This window comes from Pollachius pollachius, assembly GCF_949987615.1.
Source record: "Pollachius pollachius genome assembly, chromosome: 11".
Classification (NCBI taxonomy): domain Eukaryota; kingdom Metazoa; phylum Chordata; class Actinopteri; order Gadiformes; family Gadidae; genus Pollachius; species Pollachius pollachius.
The window spans coordinates 11,213,331-11,227,249 of NC_136944.1; the positions used below are offsets into that span (position 1 = coordinate 11,213,331).

A 13,919-nucleotide genomic window follows, 5' to 3' on the forward strand; every position below is an offset into this window, starting at 1 on the left:
ACATATTGAGTCATACATCAACATATCTTTTACTCGTATACACGTCATCGGTGACATCACGGCTTGTTTTCAGTGCTATGGCGTACCAGGAAGGGGACTCGCTGGAGTCTTGGCTCAGTGAGTGATTAATCCAATTTTTTCAATTAATAGATGCACATATTTAACTGAATGTGTGTTGCTTGTTGGTGTTCTAGTTCACAATAAGCTTGCCTTTACTTAAACGGTCATGCAGTTCTCAATGCTAAAGGTAAAACATAAGTTATTCTTGTAGTCATGAGCAGGAAAAGGGTGGAGAGCTTCAAACTGAATGTTACCACATAATGATTTAAAACATTTAATAATTAAATGTTCTCGGTTATGATTTTAGAGACACGAAACTACACTTCATACTTTAGTTTATAAAAGCACATTCGTGGACAGAGCCTTCGACCTGTTTGCCATGTTGTGGTTGCTGATCGAGTTGCATTGCTCGTGTGAAGCAGGAATGAGAGCAATATAACGTTAGGTGTATAAATATCGAATAATTAGTGTCATTGCCATTCTCATTGATGACCAAATGCAACACAGGCAATGTGTTAACATCGGAGGATTGGCTTATGTTAGATTGTGACACTGCATTTCTCTGGGGGTGGCAATGCATGTAACCTACTGACCTAACAACTTTCCAACAAATTATATTTTTTTCCGAATCGTAGATAAGGCCACCCACCCCACCAACAGACAAGAGGACTGGGAGTATATCATAGGCTTCTGTGACCAGATAAACAAGGAGCTTGAAGGGTTTGTATATCAATATTATTATCAATTATATCATGTTACATGTTTTAAAAACATACAGCTTAATAATAAATAATCTCTATTTCTCTCACAGTCCCCAGATTGCAGTGAAATTGCTCATCCACAAAATCCATTCTCCACAAGAATGGGAAGCTTCGCAGGGTCTGACAGTAAGACCTGCCTCATTACTGTTAATAAGGTGATCTATTACCTTAAATCAACAATGGTTTCCTTCACCCATACAAGCGTCTCCTCAGCTCTGTCTTTTGTTCAGGTGTTGGAGGCATGTATGAAGAACTGCGGGAGAAGATTTCATAACGAAGTTGGAAAATACAGATTCCTTAATGAACTGATTAAACTTGTTTCCCCAAAGGTGAGGCCCTCCTATTTACTATTTGGTGGTTTAGCAGATTATTTTATTCAAAAGGACTTATAATTGAAGAGCAACCAAACCACAACGCCAAACCCATTGGTTTGCATTTGACAACTCTTTCTGCAGGTTAAACACATGCTTTTGCCTGCATAACTCCTTGTTGCATAACACCATTTTGGAAAGGCCAGGGAGTTTGGTTCTCCTTTAGTCTTCTTTTAGCTGCATCATTACTGACCATGAAGGGGTAGGCATCTGGCTCAGGGATGCCAACATGTTAGCTGTGGACATTGGGGTTCAACCCCAGAACATTTCCCCAGAGAGTCAGACACCCAAACCACCTTCTGTACTCTGTTGTCCTGCCAGTCTTTAAACGTTACATAGCGAGTCTTATGGTCTAAGATGAAAGGTCACCACCTTGCCTCTGGTTATTATCTGCTACCTGCCTCTTGCAAAACTGCCATCGTCTGTTGTCGAAGGTAATGCGACCAACGACAACAGGACGTGGGCATCGATGTTGTTCCGAGTGGAACCCTAAATAATAAGTAATTGCCTTTTGCAGTGTTGACACTGCTTTTCAGAGTCATTCATGGTGAACGCTTAAAGATAAGTCTTATCATAACCCTAAAAGTACACATCAGACAATAATTTGAAATATATGAGTTCACAGCTGCAGTTGTATATAGAAAATGTTTATTTTTATTATTATCTAGTTAGCGGAACATTATAGGACCCGGCCTTGCACTCCCTGTTTTTTTAAGTTATACACAGAATTCAACTACATTTGTCCCAGTTTTTGTTTTATAACGAATGACTCCGGTAACGCAGTCATTCGTGACGCCTTTCTTCTTCGTCTGTTCTTCTATTTGTCTCTAACTCCGCTCCAATCTTTCATCAATTGATGCTTCGGATGTTGTGGATGCAACGGAATATATGGGACATTGTTGCAGCAACCATTAAGATGATCGTGATGAGTTCTGCACGTTCTGCCTCCGTGATGTCTGCGGTCATTCCAAAACATACTAGAGCGACAGCGGCCGCACATCTCGTCTCTTGCGAACTTAGACCCTACGTAATATCCCGACCTTTGCAATCCCAGCCCCCTAACACCCCCCCCCCGTCGATTCTACTGATGTTGGAATAACATTGATGTCTGCATATAAAGCATTAAGTGTGAATAAGTGTGAATCACCCTAAGGGTCGAACCTCCTGATATACAAATGTGTAAAAACGGCTTATGATTACGCATGTAGACCGTCAGAAGATTGTTTTCTCCAAGAGAATTTTCTGACAACTGGTGATCTTTAGGTTGTGAAGATATGATGTGTTCAACATGAAACATACAAATGGACATATTTACAAACGTCTTCAACTAGTCAAGTTCAATTTGATGGGCAAGTCGCCGTCCTCACAGCCAGCCGTTGTCCCGCCATGGAGTTCCAAATAATGCAACTCTATGGCTTCCCCTCCTCTGAGAGGTCACAGAACAAAAAGAGTTGGCATCGAAAATACGATACAATGTATTTTAATAACTCCAGATGGTACTCTTGAGTAATAGGCAGTAACCAAAGTGTCTAGTGCTCCGCCAGTTGCACAGGTCACTTTTCAAAGATCACTCCTACTTCCACAGGTCTGTTTGGAAGTTAAAACATGACAAATTGGTCAGGGTCAGGTGTATGATGACATGAACCTCTTGTTTAATATTTTGTTTTTACACAGTACATGGGCGACAACGTGCCAGAGAAGGTAAAGGCGAAGACCATCGAGATGCTATACAGCTGGACTATGGCCTTTCCGGGCGAGGCCAAGATCAGTGAGGCGTATGACACTCTGAGGAGACAGGGTAAGCGGTGAGCTAGTCTCGCAGTGCCAGCTTTTCCATATGAGGTGTCTTGGACTCTGCGTTGTTTCTCTGTGTCAAGGACTGCATACTTATTGCGGACCGTACGCAGTAGAAAAACAGACCTGTGGTGAAACAACTGTAATTTAAAATGTGTTTTAACTTACAATTGCTCAGTGAATAAAGCTATACCGTTTGACGGAATAAACCCATGGATGTAAATATACTAACAAACCTGATTCACGCTTGTTGTGCTGGTCTACATTTCGGGGAATGACAAGGGTTCCAGCCAATGAGAATCGTGACTTGAGTTCCTTCAAGATGCTGCACGGCTTAACCTGCTATGTATCAGACATTCAGGACGAGTCACATGGGGACATAGTGCTAATTAACGGAAGAGGCTGAAACTGGAGATGAGCTATGATTGCAATACGGCCACCCTCCTGTTCATCTCTGTGTTCCAATGATTGGCTGTCTGATTGGTTCTATGATTGTGTGATGCTCTTTGGAAGATAATGGTGATGCATTTGATCCCATATCATTCACAGTTTATTCACAGTCCTAAACTCTATGATTTGAGCCTACCGTGGTCCAATCTGCAAATATATACTTATTATCTCTCAGGTTTAATTCAAATTCTAATAAGTATTTGGCTATGTTATATGAAAAGAGTAGGTATGAATTGTAATTGTTGTTCATGTAAGATATGTTTCATACAGTGTTTGATGTTTCCGTATTTCTTGCTTATGTTAAGGATATTAATGTTAAATATAGCGACAAGGTATTTTTTACTGGTGGTAGACTTTGGCAATCGGTCCTTCGAAAGATGTACAACTTTTTCCGGGCAGCAGACCGTGTGACAACAGCCACACCTTCTTGTTCTCCAGGCCTGGTGACCGCTGATCCGAAGCTCCCTTTAGACAAGACCCTGATCCCCTCCCCACCGACCCGTCCCAAGAACCCAGTGTTTGAAAACGAGGATATGGGCAAGGTGAGAACACATCCACTCATACAGCTGTGGGATCGATGCAGCAGCGTAGCCAGGATTTTTCAACAGGGTGGACTTTTGCGAAGTAGGGTGGGCCACTATTGTTTAGATTCAATGTCTTTGATTCCGATATAGGCAGTACAGCCAAATTCCGAAAATTAAACAACACTTGATTTCATCACGATCAGACGATTAATGATAAACCATAATAGGCTACATTGATAAATAGATGATACTTTAATCATCCCCGAGGGGAATTTAAGGCACAACATGCATGCATTTGATTTTAACATCGAACACACAGACTGGTCAAATAGCTAGTCAAGACCAAGGAGAAGAGAACCATAAAAGGTATTTATATGGTATATACTTATTTAGTATATGCTACACGTGAACCTCCTAAAATGGCGTAATTTCATTGGTTCGCTATCTCGGGATATTGGGTAATATCCCATGATTGAGATCGCTAACTCGGGATATTGTTTTCAGCGAGTGACGGTCGTCTCTTCACGCTAATAAAAACAAATAAACCGCTAATATAAACAAATAAATCCCAGCAAAAAGTGTTGTGTTCTCTTGTAGTCTATACTAAAATAATTATTCACCTCAGGCTCCATGAATAGTGGGGAAGAGAGAGAGAGAGAGAGAGAGAGAGAGAGAGAGAGAGAGAGAGAGAGAGAGAGAGAGAGAGAGAGAGAGAGAGAGAGAGAGAGAGAGAGAGAGAGAGAGAGAGAGAGAGAGAGAGAGAGAGAGAGAGAGAGAGAGAGCGCCAGCGCCAGCCTGACTCGGCATCAATCAATAAAAAAAATGTCTCATCATTACTTGTGGTTGGAAATTAATCTCCTACCTGTCGTAGTCCAATGTGCTCATGTCTCACACGTTGCCCAGACGTGGACGTCTAGGCTAGGCACTGTATATCCTTAGTATTTCTCGGCGTAAATTCCCTCCGTAAATTCTGGCTTGTGACAAAGAAGTGCCAAATGGCAAAGAAAAGAAGTTCTCATGGAGGGTCGCAGGCTCGTATGAATTCTCCCCGTTGTGGAAAAGATGCGCTCTGCTGTGCATAAGGTTATGGTTGTGGCGTTATCATGACTCTCAACAGCTTGTTCACACCCGGGAAAATGTCTCGTTGACAGCTGTCCATCACCTCGATCAGGGACACAGCTTATGTCTGTGTACAACATTATTACTGCCTTTTTTATTTTGTTCTTTGAATTTTAAGTTAATGCCGGGTACTTCTGATAGGGTATTAAATCATAGTGGCACTGGCCCAGATTGGCCCTCATGTGGCTACATGATTTACATTAAAAAAAAATGGCAGTATTTTGTTAGAATCCCCCCCCCCCCCCCCCCCCAAGAAAATATCACAAAAAGATATACAGATGCATTTAGAACAAATAGAACTTAACTAATATATCAATTGTTTTGTGTTCACTGTGTGTGTGTGTGTGTGTGTGTGTGTGTGTGTGTGTGTGTGTGTGTGTGTGTGTGTACGCGCGCATCTGCAGCTGCTTGCAGAGCTTCTTCGGAGCAAAAACCCAGAAGACCTACAGGAGGCGAACCGGTTGATCAAGAGCATGGTGAAAGAGGTGTGTAACCCCAGCTCGGTCACATGACCGGACACCGTTGTTTAACTGTCGAACATGTGCGATGTAATGTCTGCAAGTTAAACATATATTATTGTAGTTTAATTCATACACACATTCAAACAAGACATGCCATCGAAAAATAAGCAAAACTGTCACCTTTATAATGTTGAATGTTAATGAATTGTCTCTCTGGGTGAGCTTGCTGGACTGTGTCTCTTAATTGGAATATATGTTGATGCAGGTTTGAGGCAAAGTTTTTGTTACTGGTTATATTTTTTAGCACAAAAATCATCTGGTAATTCTCGACTGTATAGGGCTAGTCATTTGTAATGTTTGTATTCGGGCGCCAGGATGATGCCCGGGTGCAGAAGGTGACAAAGCGCGTCCACACGCTGGAGGAGGTCAGCATAAACGTCAAGCTTCTGGCGGAGATGCTATCCCACTACGACCAGGAGCACTCCACCGACTCAGACAGGGAGATCATCAAGGTACACTCACACTCACAACATCCTTGCAGTTTATCTGCATTTCAATGTGTGTCTTTGCAATATATCATGCTAGACGCTTATTCATTTATGTCTGTTCTTGTTTTTCGTTAATTGTCTGTAAAATGTTAATAAAATTTCCGTAAATGTTTTGCTGAATTGCTGCTGAATTTTTACTCAACTTTAAAGGTCCCATGGCATGCTACTTTATGGATGCTTTTACATAGGTGTTAGTGGGCCCCTAATACAGTATTTGAAGACGTTCAAGAAATTCAGCCTTGGTGCAGAATTACAGCCACTACGAGCCAGTTCCAAAATGAGCTTTCCACAAACATGACGTTTTTTTAGAGGCGGGTCAAGGTGGAGGGTGGGGGTGTGGCCCTGAGCAGCTTGCGGCCACGGTACCATGCGCTAGAGTTTACAGTGGATGTATCGCAATGGCTCGGATTTATAATATCACCAGGAGGCGCACACAGCTTTTTGCCGTGTTCTGTAAATATTCTAGAACACTCTGGGTGCTCCAGTGGGAGTCCTGGAGCTCTATATCTAAATAATATAATATATAGATATCTATATAATATAATATAATATATATTATCAGGGCCAAAAGCTGTGTGCGCCTCCGGATGATATTATGAATCTCAAACGACTGCGTCGGGTTCTCCGGCATCTCTGGTACTTCCACTTCCTCATCAATCTGAAATACAGACTGAGAAAGGGAAAGGGATTGTTGCCGTTTACGGACTCCCGGTACTTCCACAACTAGATTCGTACTGCGGGTCTCGGCCGTGGTTGAGAAGGAATTGGGGGAAAGGAACTTTCGGATTGTCTCCCGCCGGCGCCCCGCTGCCGGGCTGCAAGAATCCCTTTATCCTCCATGTCACAGTTCAATCTGGACTTCAGGGAGTCAACCCCAAAGTGCCTTTCCCCCAATTCCTCCTCAACCAAAACGTTTATCCAAATGACAAAGAAGTGTGTACACACTTGCCTTACAGTGTGTGTATATTCACACACACACATGTGGCGCTTGCATGGTCGTAGCTCATTATCTCATTGATGGGCCAAATTCTCTGGGTGGGCAAAGCAGAGAAAGGGGAGGTAACCTGGCCCCTTATGACGACATATCGGGCCAAATACAAAATCAGCACGTCTGAGCTTTAATTTTTCAAAGGCAGAGCAGGATACCTAGTGCTCATTTTACACCTTACATCATTTCTAGCTACTGGGGGACCATAGACATGTAATATTTATTGTTATAAAACCTCATGAAGTGAAATTTCCATGCCATGGGACCTTTAACTTTGTGCCCAGGAACTCTACGAGCGCTGTGACAAGCTGAGGCGGGCTACCTTCAAAATGGCAACGGAAACAGAAGACAACGACATGAATTTGGGTGGGAAACCAACTTTTTTGGGGGGGTTTGTTTAGCGTGTATAGTATTGTATATCAAAAAATTGTTTTTTTAGGAGACATAATCGCAAACTATTTGATTTAAAAGAACATGCTCATGGGAAGACACATGCAGCTATTTACCAACCATCTTTGTAGGGACAATGGGTGTGTGATTCTCATAGGGAGACTTTCACATCGTCCACAGTAAGGTGAGAGGAGGGACCATCGTGGAGAGCTAGGGATTTGCCCCGACTGAAATCTGCCATGGCTGGAGAGGCCAAGTTCATTTGCAATACACTATCGGGGGGTGTGGAAATGTTTGCAAGGATGCAAGACAGCTCAAGTAATATACATAACATAGAAGTCAGGAGATTGGCCTCAGGCCCTGTCCACACGGAAACAATTTTTTTGTGAAAACGCAGAAGTCTTGTCGATTTGGGCCGACTCTCCAGACGGATCCGGCATTTTCGGTGGCCAAAAACACACTATTTTGAAACCAGGTCCCAGGGTGGATAAGATAAAAACGGCCTTATGTGTTTTCGTGTTCAGATTCGTGTGGACGCCAGATACGCAAACGATGACGTCATCGCCCCCCCACCAGGAGGGGAACGTTAGAGTTCCGTCTAATTTATTTTGTTTGATTTGATTTGTATTATTTTTGTAGCCCCTTGGTAAATTTATTTACTAACTGTATATTAAATAGTATTTTCTGCTCAATCTAAAATGTTTAAAAACTGCTTTCTCCGCCTCGTCTTATTCTTTTATTGGTGGAGAACCAGCGCCACACAGTGGCCTTGAATATGTACTACAGCGTTTCTGCAGCTAGAAGCGTTTTCGCAATGAGTACGTCTTTACGGAAACGCATCAAAGGAAAACGGAGGGGAAAGATTGTTTTTTCTCATGTGTGGACGGGGCCTCAGTATCAGACTTTGTGTCTACAGCGGCAATGCAAATGCTCACTAACTTAACACATTTAAATTGTGGATAATTGCAAGAATAATTGATAAAACTGCCATTTCAATTGGTAGTTGCCTGTATGATAATGATTTTACACTTTAACACTGTTCATTTACAAATTTATGACCCATCTGCAGGGGAAATCCTGCAAGCTAGCGACGACCTGTCCAGAGTCATAAACTCTTACAGGAAGATTGTGGAGGGCCAGAGGGTCAACGGAGAGACAGAAGACATCAGACCTACCACTGGTAACAGACCAGAAGGTATGCCTAGCAAACACTATCTACATCCTCATAATGTTACCATATTTGTGAAGTATTTTCTTATTTTCACCCTCTCTCATTCTCTCTCTTCGAATTGTACTTCTCCACCAGCTTATAAGAGGACAAATTAAACGATTGTGAATTGGACAAAAAGGGCCATGTTTAGAAGCGTGTGTTCTCTTTGATGTACCCGGGCACGGGTAGTTAGTGTAAACCTTAGACTGTCTTTCTGCGCCCCATTCAGAACCTGCAGGGGTCTGTGAGAACACCGGGACCCTGATAGACCTGGCTGGCCTCGACGATGAGCCCCCCGATCGTCAGCCTGCGCCGCTTCCCCCACCCGTCGCCTACCCTGACCTGCCATCATCTGGGGGTCACATGACCTTCCCCATCCCCATCCCCGCCCTGCCCCCGCCTCCCAAGCCCCCGGGTTGTACCCGCGATTCACATGGCACCAGCCCCAGCCTCGCGGCCGGCGGCGGCGGCGGGAAGGCCTTGGCAGCTCTCTCCCTTCTGGACGACGAGCTGCTGTCGCTAGGTGGGGTTTCGGTTTTATTACTCACTCGTTACTTACCATCACCCAGGTTTAGGAAGAGCTTTTTGTAGCTGGACGAAAAAGAATTATGACCACCAAAAGTTTAAGTTACCCCCTCTTTGAGAACAAATTTGAACACCATGAGGTTTTCTCTAGGAAGGAGGGGGCGTGTTATCCCCATGGTTACAGCCCACACTAAGCTTAACATATTTTTTAGTACTGTTGTGAGTAAGCGATGTTGAACTTGAAATATGCCACTCACTGTACATCAATGCTCTGAGAAGGTTTTACTATGTTGATGGTCATATGAGACCATGTCAATTTTTTTTTAGCTCCTTTTTAAAGGGGCCATATGTAGGATTTGTACATGCACAAATTGCTTTGAAATATAATTAAAAACAGGAAGTAATTTAACCCCAACTCTCTCCATTGCAAACCCTCCAAATGAGCCAATTTGTATAGGGAAATGGAAGAAAATCATGTCCAGCACGGATAATGCCACAAATATCTGATTTTATTGTCTCAACCCAAAGAGATCACACACCAGTGCTCTGAATCACCAGCTCAAACAGGCTGCCAATCACTTACCGGCCTTAAGGGTCAGTAATGATGAGTGATTTCTGACACTTACACATAGTACCTTAGAAGTTCAATTAATATTAGGAGACATACTTTCTTTAATATATGTAAGAGGGGTTCCAGTGAGTGCTTCAGTTTTCGTCCTATTGCTCTTCTGTGCAACCAAGAATCTTTGTCATGCAGCACTTGCTCCACTCTCAGTTTTATACGTTAAGTGTTCTCTGCATCAATTGTAAGTCGCTTTGGATAAATGCATGGTCTGCAAAATGACTAAATGTCAATGGTGTTCTCTTAGGACTGAATGAGCCCGTTTCCCCTCAGAGTGACCCAGCAATGCATGCGCTCAGTCAGGGCACGGCCCCATGGAGATCCTTTCAGGTGAGATGAGTGCGCTAGTCTTGCGACATTATTACACACATGCAGAACTCCCAATAGTCGACCATTCGTCCGCTGAACATCCAATAATACTTTTCTTTTTTAAAGGGTTGTGGTTTGTTTAATTGTTCAAATAAGACGCACACTTTGACATGTAACATCAAACCAAATTGTTAAAAATATAATGTCAATCATTTAAAATAATGAACATAATGTCTCTCCTCCTAGGCACCAGAAGTGAGTGTAGACCTGTTGGGGAGCATGGTCCCGATGGGACCCCCCCCACACACTACGATCCACAAACACTCTGTATACTGCCCAAACACGACACACGCTGTACATCCCACACATCCCACACACTCCATACAATCCACACACACCCCACACCCAACAAACACCCTGCAGGACCTCCAAGACATGGCCATGCTTGGCTTTGGAGAGAACAAGAGGTTAGTGCAACTCTCGTTCAGTAAGGACTGAATCACAGCATATTAGTTTATTGGACATAGGTCATTTTGAATTTCAAACAGTCTTCCATCCAAGATAGTGCCGTCGGGAAGGGAATTCATTTTTTAATAATTAAAAGCCTTTTGGACAACATCATGTGGATATGGCTATCATTCAAATTGAGAACCTTCCGACAGCCTCATTTTCTCATCGGTTAGAAAGAACCTTTTAATCTTTTGTTATTTTCCTTTAGAATAAGCAAGGACTTGTTATTGTTTTCGAAAGGTTTAACCTTAATATGACCGATTGAATTAATTTTCAGCCTGGCTGGCCAGATTTTAGGCGCTAGCTTCGCGATGCCAGCCGCTGTGTCCGGGCAAGGTAGCAACTCCTCCGCCATGGCCCAGGTCCTCCACCCCGGCTCCCCCGCCGTGTCCCAGTCCAAGGCCCAGAGCCTGGGCTCGGCCCCCGGGAGCCCGCTGTTCCACTCCATGTCCCCCGGCCATCCCCCCTTGCCTGCCAGCCCCTCCAGAGGGCCCGAAGTGTCCCTGGCCAGCGTCCACGTCCCGCTGGAGGCCATCAGACCCAGTAGGTACCTCTTTAAAAGAAGAGTGGGGGGGGAGCCGAGTGGGGCGGTACATGAAGGAGGTGTGTGTGATCGTCTTGTCCGTCACTAGGTAAGGTGCTGCCCTTGACGGCCTACGATAAGGACGGCATGCGCGTGCTGCTGAACTTTGCGGCGGACTGCCCCCCGGGGAGACCTGATGTACTGGTAATGGTGGTGTCCGTGTTGAACACAGCACCCGTGGCTGTCCAGAACATGGTACTGCAGGCGGCTGTTCCTAAGGTATCTCACGCACGCACGCAAACTACTAACTACATGATCATCAGAAGATGATTGTTTTGAACTGTGCCGCACTGTTCACTCTGTATAGTATAGTACAAGGAGTATAGTTTATGTTTGCAGTTTACAAATAATGGCTTGGATTTAAAGTTAGTTCACTCTTTGGAAACAGTGAGACGAAGTCTAGACAATATAACTGTATTTTGTTAGGCCTTTCCCGATACTGACATATATGAAATCCAGTCTCCGGTACAGGATTTAAGTTGCATGTTCGACATAACTTGTTAGTGTAAGTCCAGTGTAAGGTGTATCAAAACCTGCTCCACAGTCCATGAAGGTGAAGCTCCAGCCTCCATCTGGAACAGAGCTGGCAGCGTTCAACCCCATCCTCCCCCCGGCCTCCATCACCCAGATCATGCTGCTAGCCAACCCAGCTAAGGTATGGGTACCCCTGCAGACAGTCTCATAACACTGCTAGCCAACCCAGCCAAAGAATGGGTCACCCTAAAAACAGCCTGATTATGACTGAGTTACTATCAGAGGTGATAATGATGAACACAATCAAAGTAACTATAGGTTCCAATAATGCTGAACACTAACATAGTTACTTTAAGGGTTACTGCATATAAATGTGTATTGTCTTTGGGAAGATATTTATCCTGAATATTTAAAGGCGTTTAGGACCAGATCACATGCAGGCCAAACCCTTTATGGGTTTTGGCCTGCATGATAAATAATCGCTGATGACATAAAGATAAAACTGCTGTCAGTCAATAATTAAGTGGGTTTTTTTTACCCTCCTACAGCTTAGCTGAAATAGGGTTTTCCGTTACTCTTTACTAGCAAAATGAAGGATGATGAGCTCCTCTTACAATACCACCCATGTGTTCACAGGAGAAGGTGCGGCTGCGCTACAAGCTGGGCTTCACTCTGGGTGAGCACCAATGCAACGAGGCGGGGGAGATAGACCAGTTCCCCCCAACCGATACGTGGGGTAGCCTATAGCATCCCCCTCTGGCCTATTTCTGCACACTGCTGGGCCGTACCATGTCGGGCTCTACCAAGGGGGGGTTTCTGTTGTATGTATTACCAGGAGAATAAGAGGAACCCAAGAGATTCATGAGGGGATTTGCTGATACACACTGCTGTTGTTTAGCTTATCATTCCTTATTATTTATTAGTCATTATTTGATTAACAAGATGCTTTGCAGAGAGTGCGATCATGTTTTAGATACTGTACATTGCTGTAAAAACCAAAGGGCTATGCTGGCCATGAGTTGTCGCTGGCCATCTTAATTTAATTTAATTTAAACAAAAATATTTAGCTTTCTAACGTGACACATTGTTTCTCTTTGGCTCAGATTGTCGTTTGTAATGAATTTATTTCACAACAGGCCAACGTGTTGCATGCTCTGCCCCCTTGCTTGCCTCATGTACAACTGCAGATTCCTGTAAACGTTGCTTTTCAAGCCTGCAATCAAGCAGTAGTGTTTAGGTTTGAGCCCGTTCTAATCTGAAGTAAACATACACCCCGGCATAACTATTCAGGTTCCCCTTACAGACCTCTGAACTGTTACGAGGTTTACAGAGAAGTATCTGCAAACTGTCACGCAGACAAGCACTTTGAACCCTTTTGTTTAAGTTATAGATTTTAAAATATGAATGAGCAAGTAATGTATTATTTTTGAAGAGATGGACTTGTGAAATCGAACAAATGTTGGGAACGATGAGGGTGGGACATTAGGCTGTACAGGGAAAAGCGTAATTTCTTGTTATTTTATGTGACGTTTTTTATTGGTGCATATCAAGTGTTTGAGCTGTTTTTGTATTTTAGAACTTGTTGCATTATTTTGACATTCTGAGATGTCTAATGATTATATTAAGGTTGTTGATGGATCTGCAAAATGCCTGAGAAATAAAACTCTAGCACTTTATTTCTGCATTTTTATTGTGCTCTCTTGAGTTGCGATGATGCACTATTACCGTTTAATTACATTGAATTGTAATTATTTTTTGAAACCGTAATTGCAGTTATGTGCCCAGATTTTTTAAAATTGTGTTTCTTTGTAATCAGTGTTGCTTAAACAGCCTTTGACAGGAATTTGATTTATCAAGTCCCCAAAATGTGTATTGTAAAATCTAGGCAACTGGTGTGGTCATGCCAACTGCAATAGTATAATCATTATGGGATGTCCTACCTGGGCCTCCCTTAAAGCATTGTGGCTTCAATGGGAGTTGCTGACATTGTGTGGATTGGGTGTCTGTAGTGTAAATAGGTGTGAACATCTGTGCAAGTCAAGTGTCCATGTTAAGTGTGGAGAGACCAGTCTGTATATAATGTTTGTTTTAATTGTATGCAGCATGAGGAAATAAATATTACTTTCAATGGGTGAGTACTGTGTCTACCTCCTTGCACTTTTCCCATTTGTTATGCTATGTGCATTGTAAGGAGCCGAAATCTGTTTCAATGTATTTACT

The 13,919-nt window shown here is 43.2% G+C and overlaps 1 protein-coding gene across 2 annotated transcripts; it reads left to right on the forward strand.

Annotated features, from left to right (window-relative positions):
- Positions 1-56: 56 nt before the first annotated feature.
- LOC307082960 (ADP-ribosylation factor-binding protein GGA3-like) lies at positions 57-13,827 on the forward strand. 2 transcript variants are annotated; one of them, XM_079746720.1, is made up of 17 exons: positions 57-117; positions 696-780; positions 872-947; positions 1,052-1,150; positions 2,867-2,990; positions 3,875-3,978; positions 5,484-5,564; positions 5,915-6,052; positions 7,361-7,442; positions 8,536-8,661; positions 8,906-9,199; positions 10,071-10,153; positions 10,379-10,599; positions 10,920-11,185; positions 11,275-11,444; positions 11,770-11,880; positions 12,336-13,827. In XM_079746720.1, the coding sequence occupies exons 1-17, from the start codon at positions 78-80 to the stop codon at positions 12,444-12,446; spliced, it is 2,211 nt and encodes a 736-aa protein (XP_079602846.1). In that variant the 5' UTR covers positions 57-77; the 3' UTR covers positions 12,447-13,827. The 2 variants fall into 2 exon arrangements, with proteins under 2 accessions (XP_079602846.1, XP_079602845.1); XM_079746719.1 differs by lacking the exon at positions 57-117 and having other exon boundaries at positions 872-976.
- The last annotated feature ends 92 nt before the right edge of the window (positions 13,828-13,919 follow it).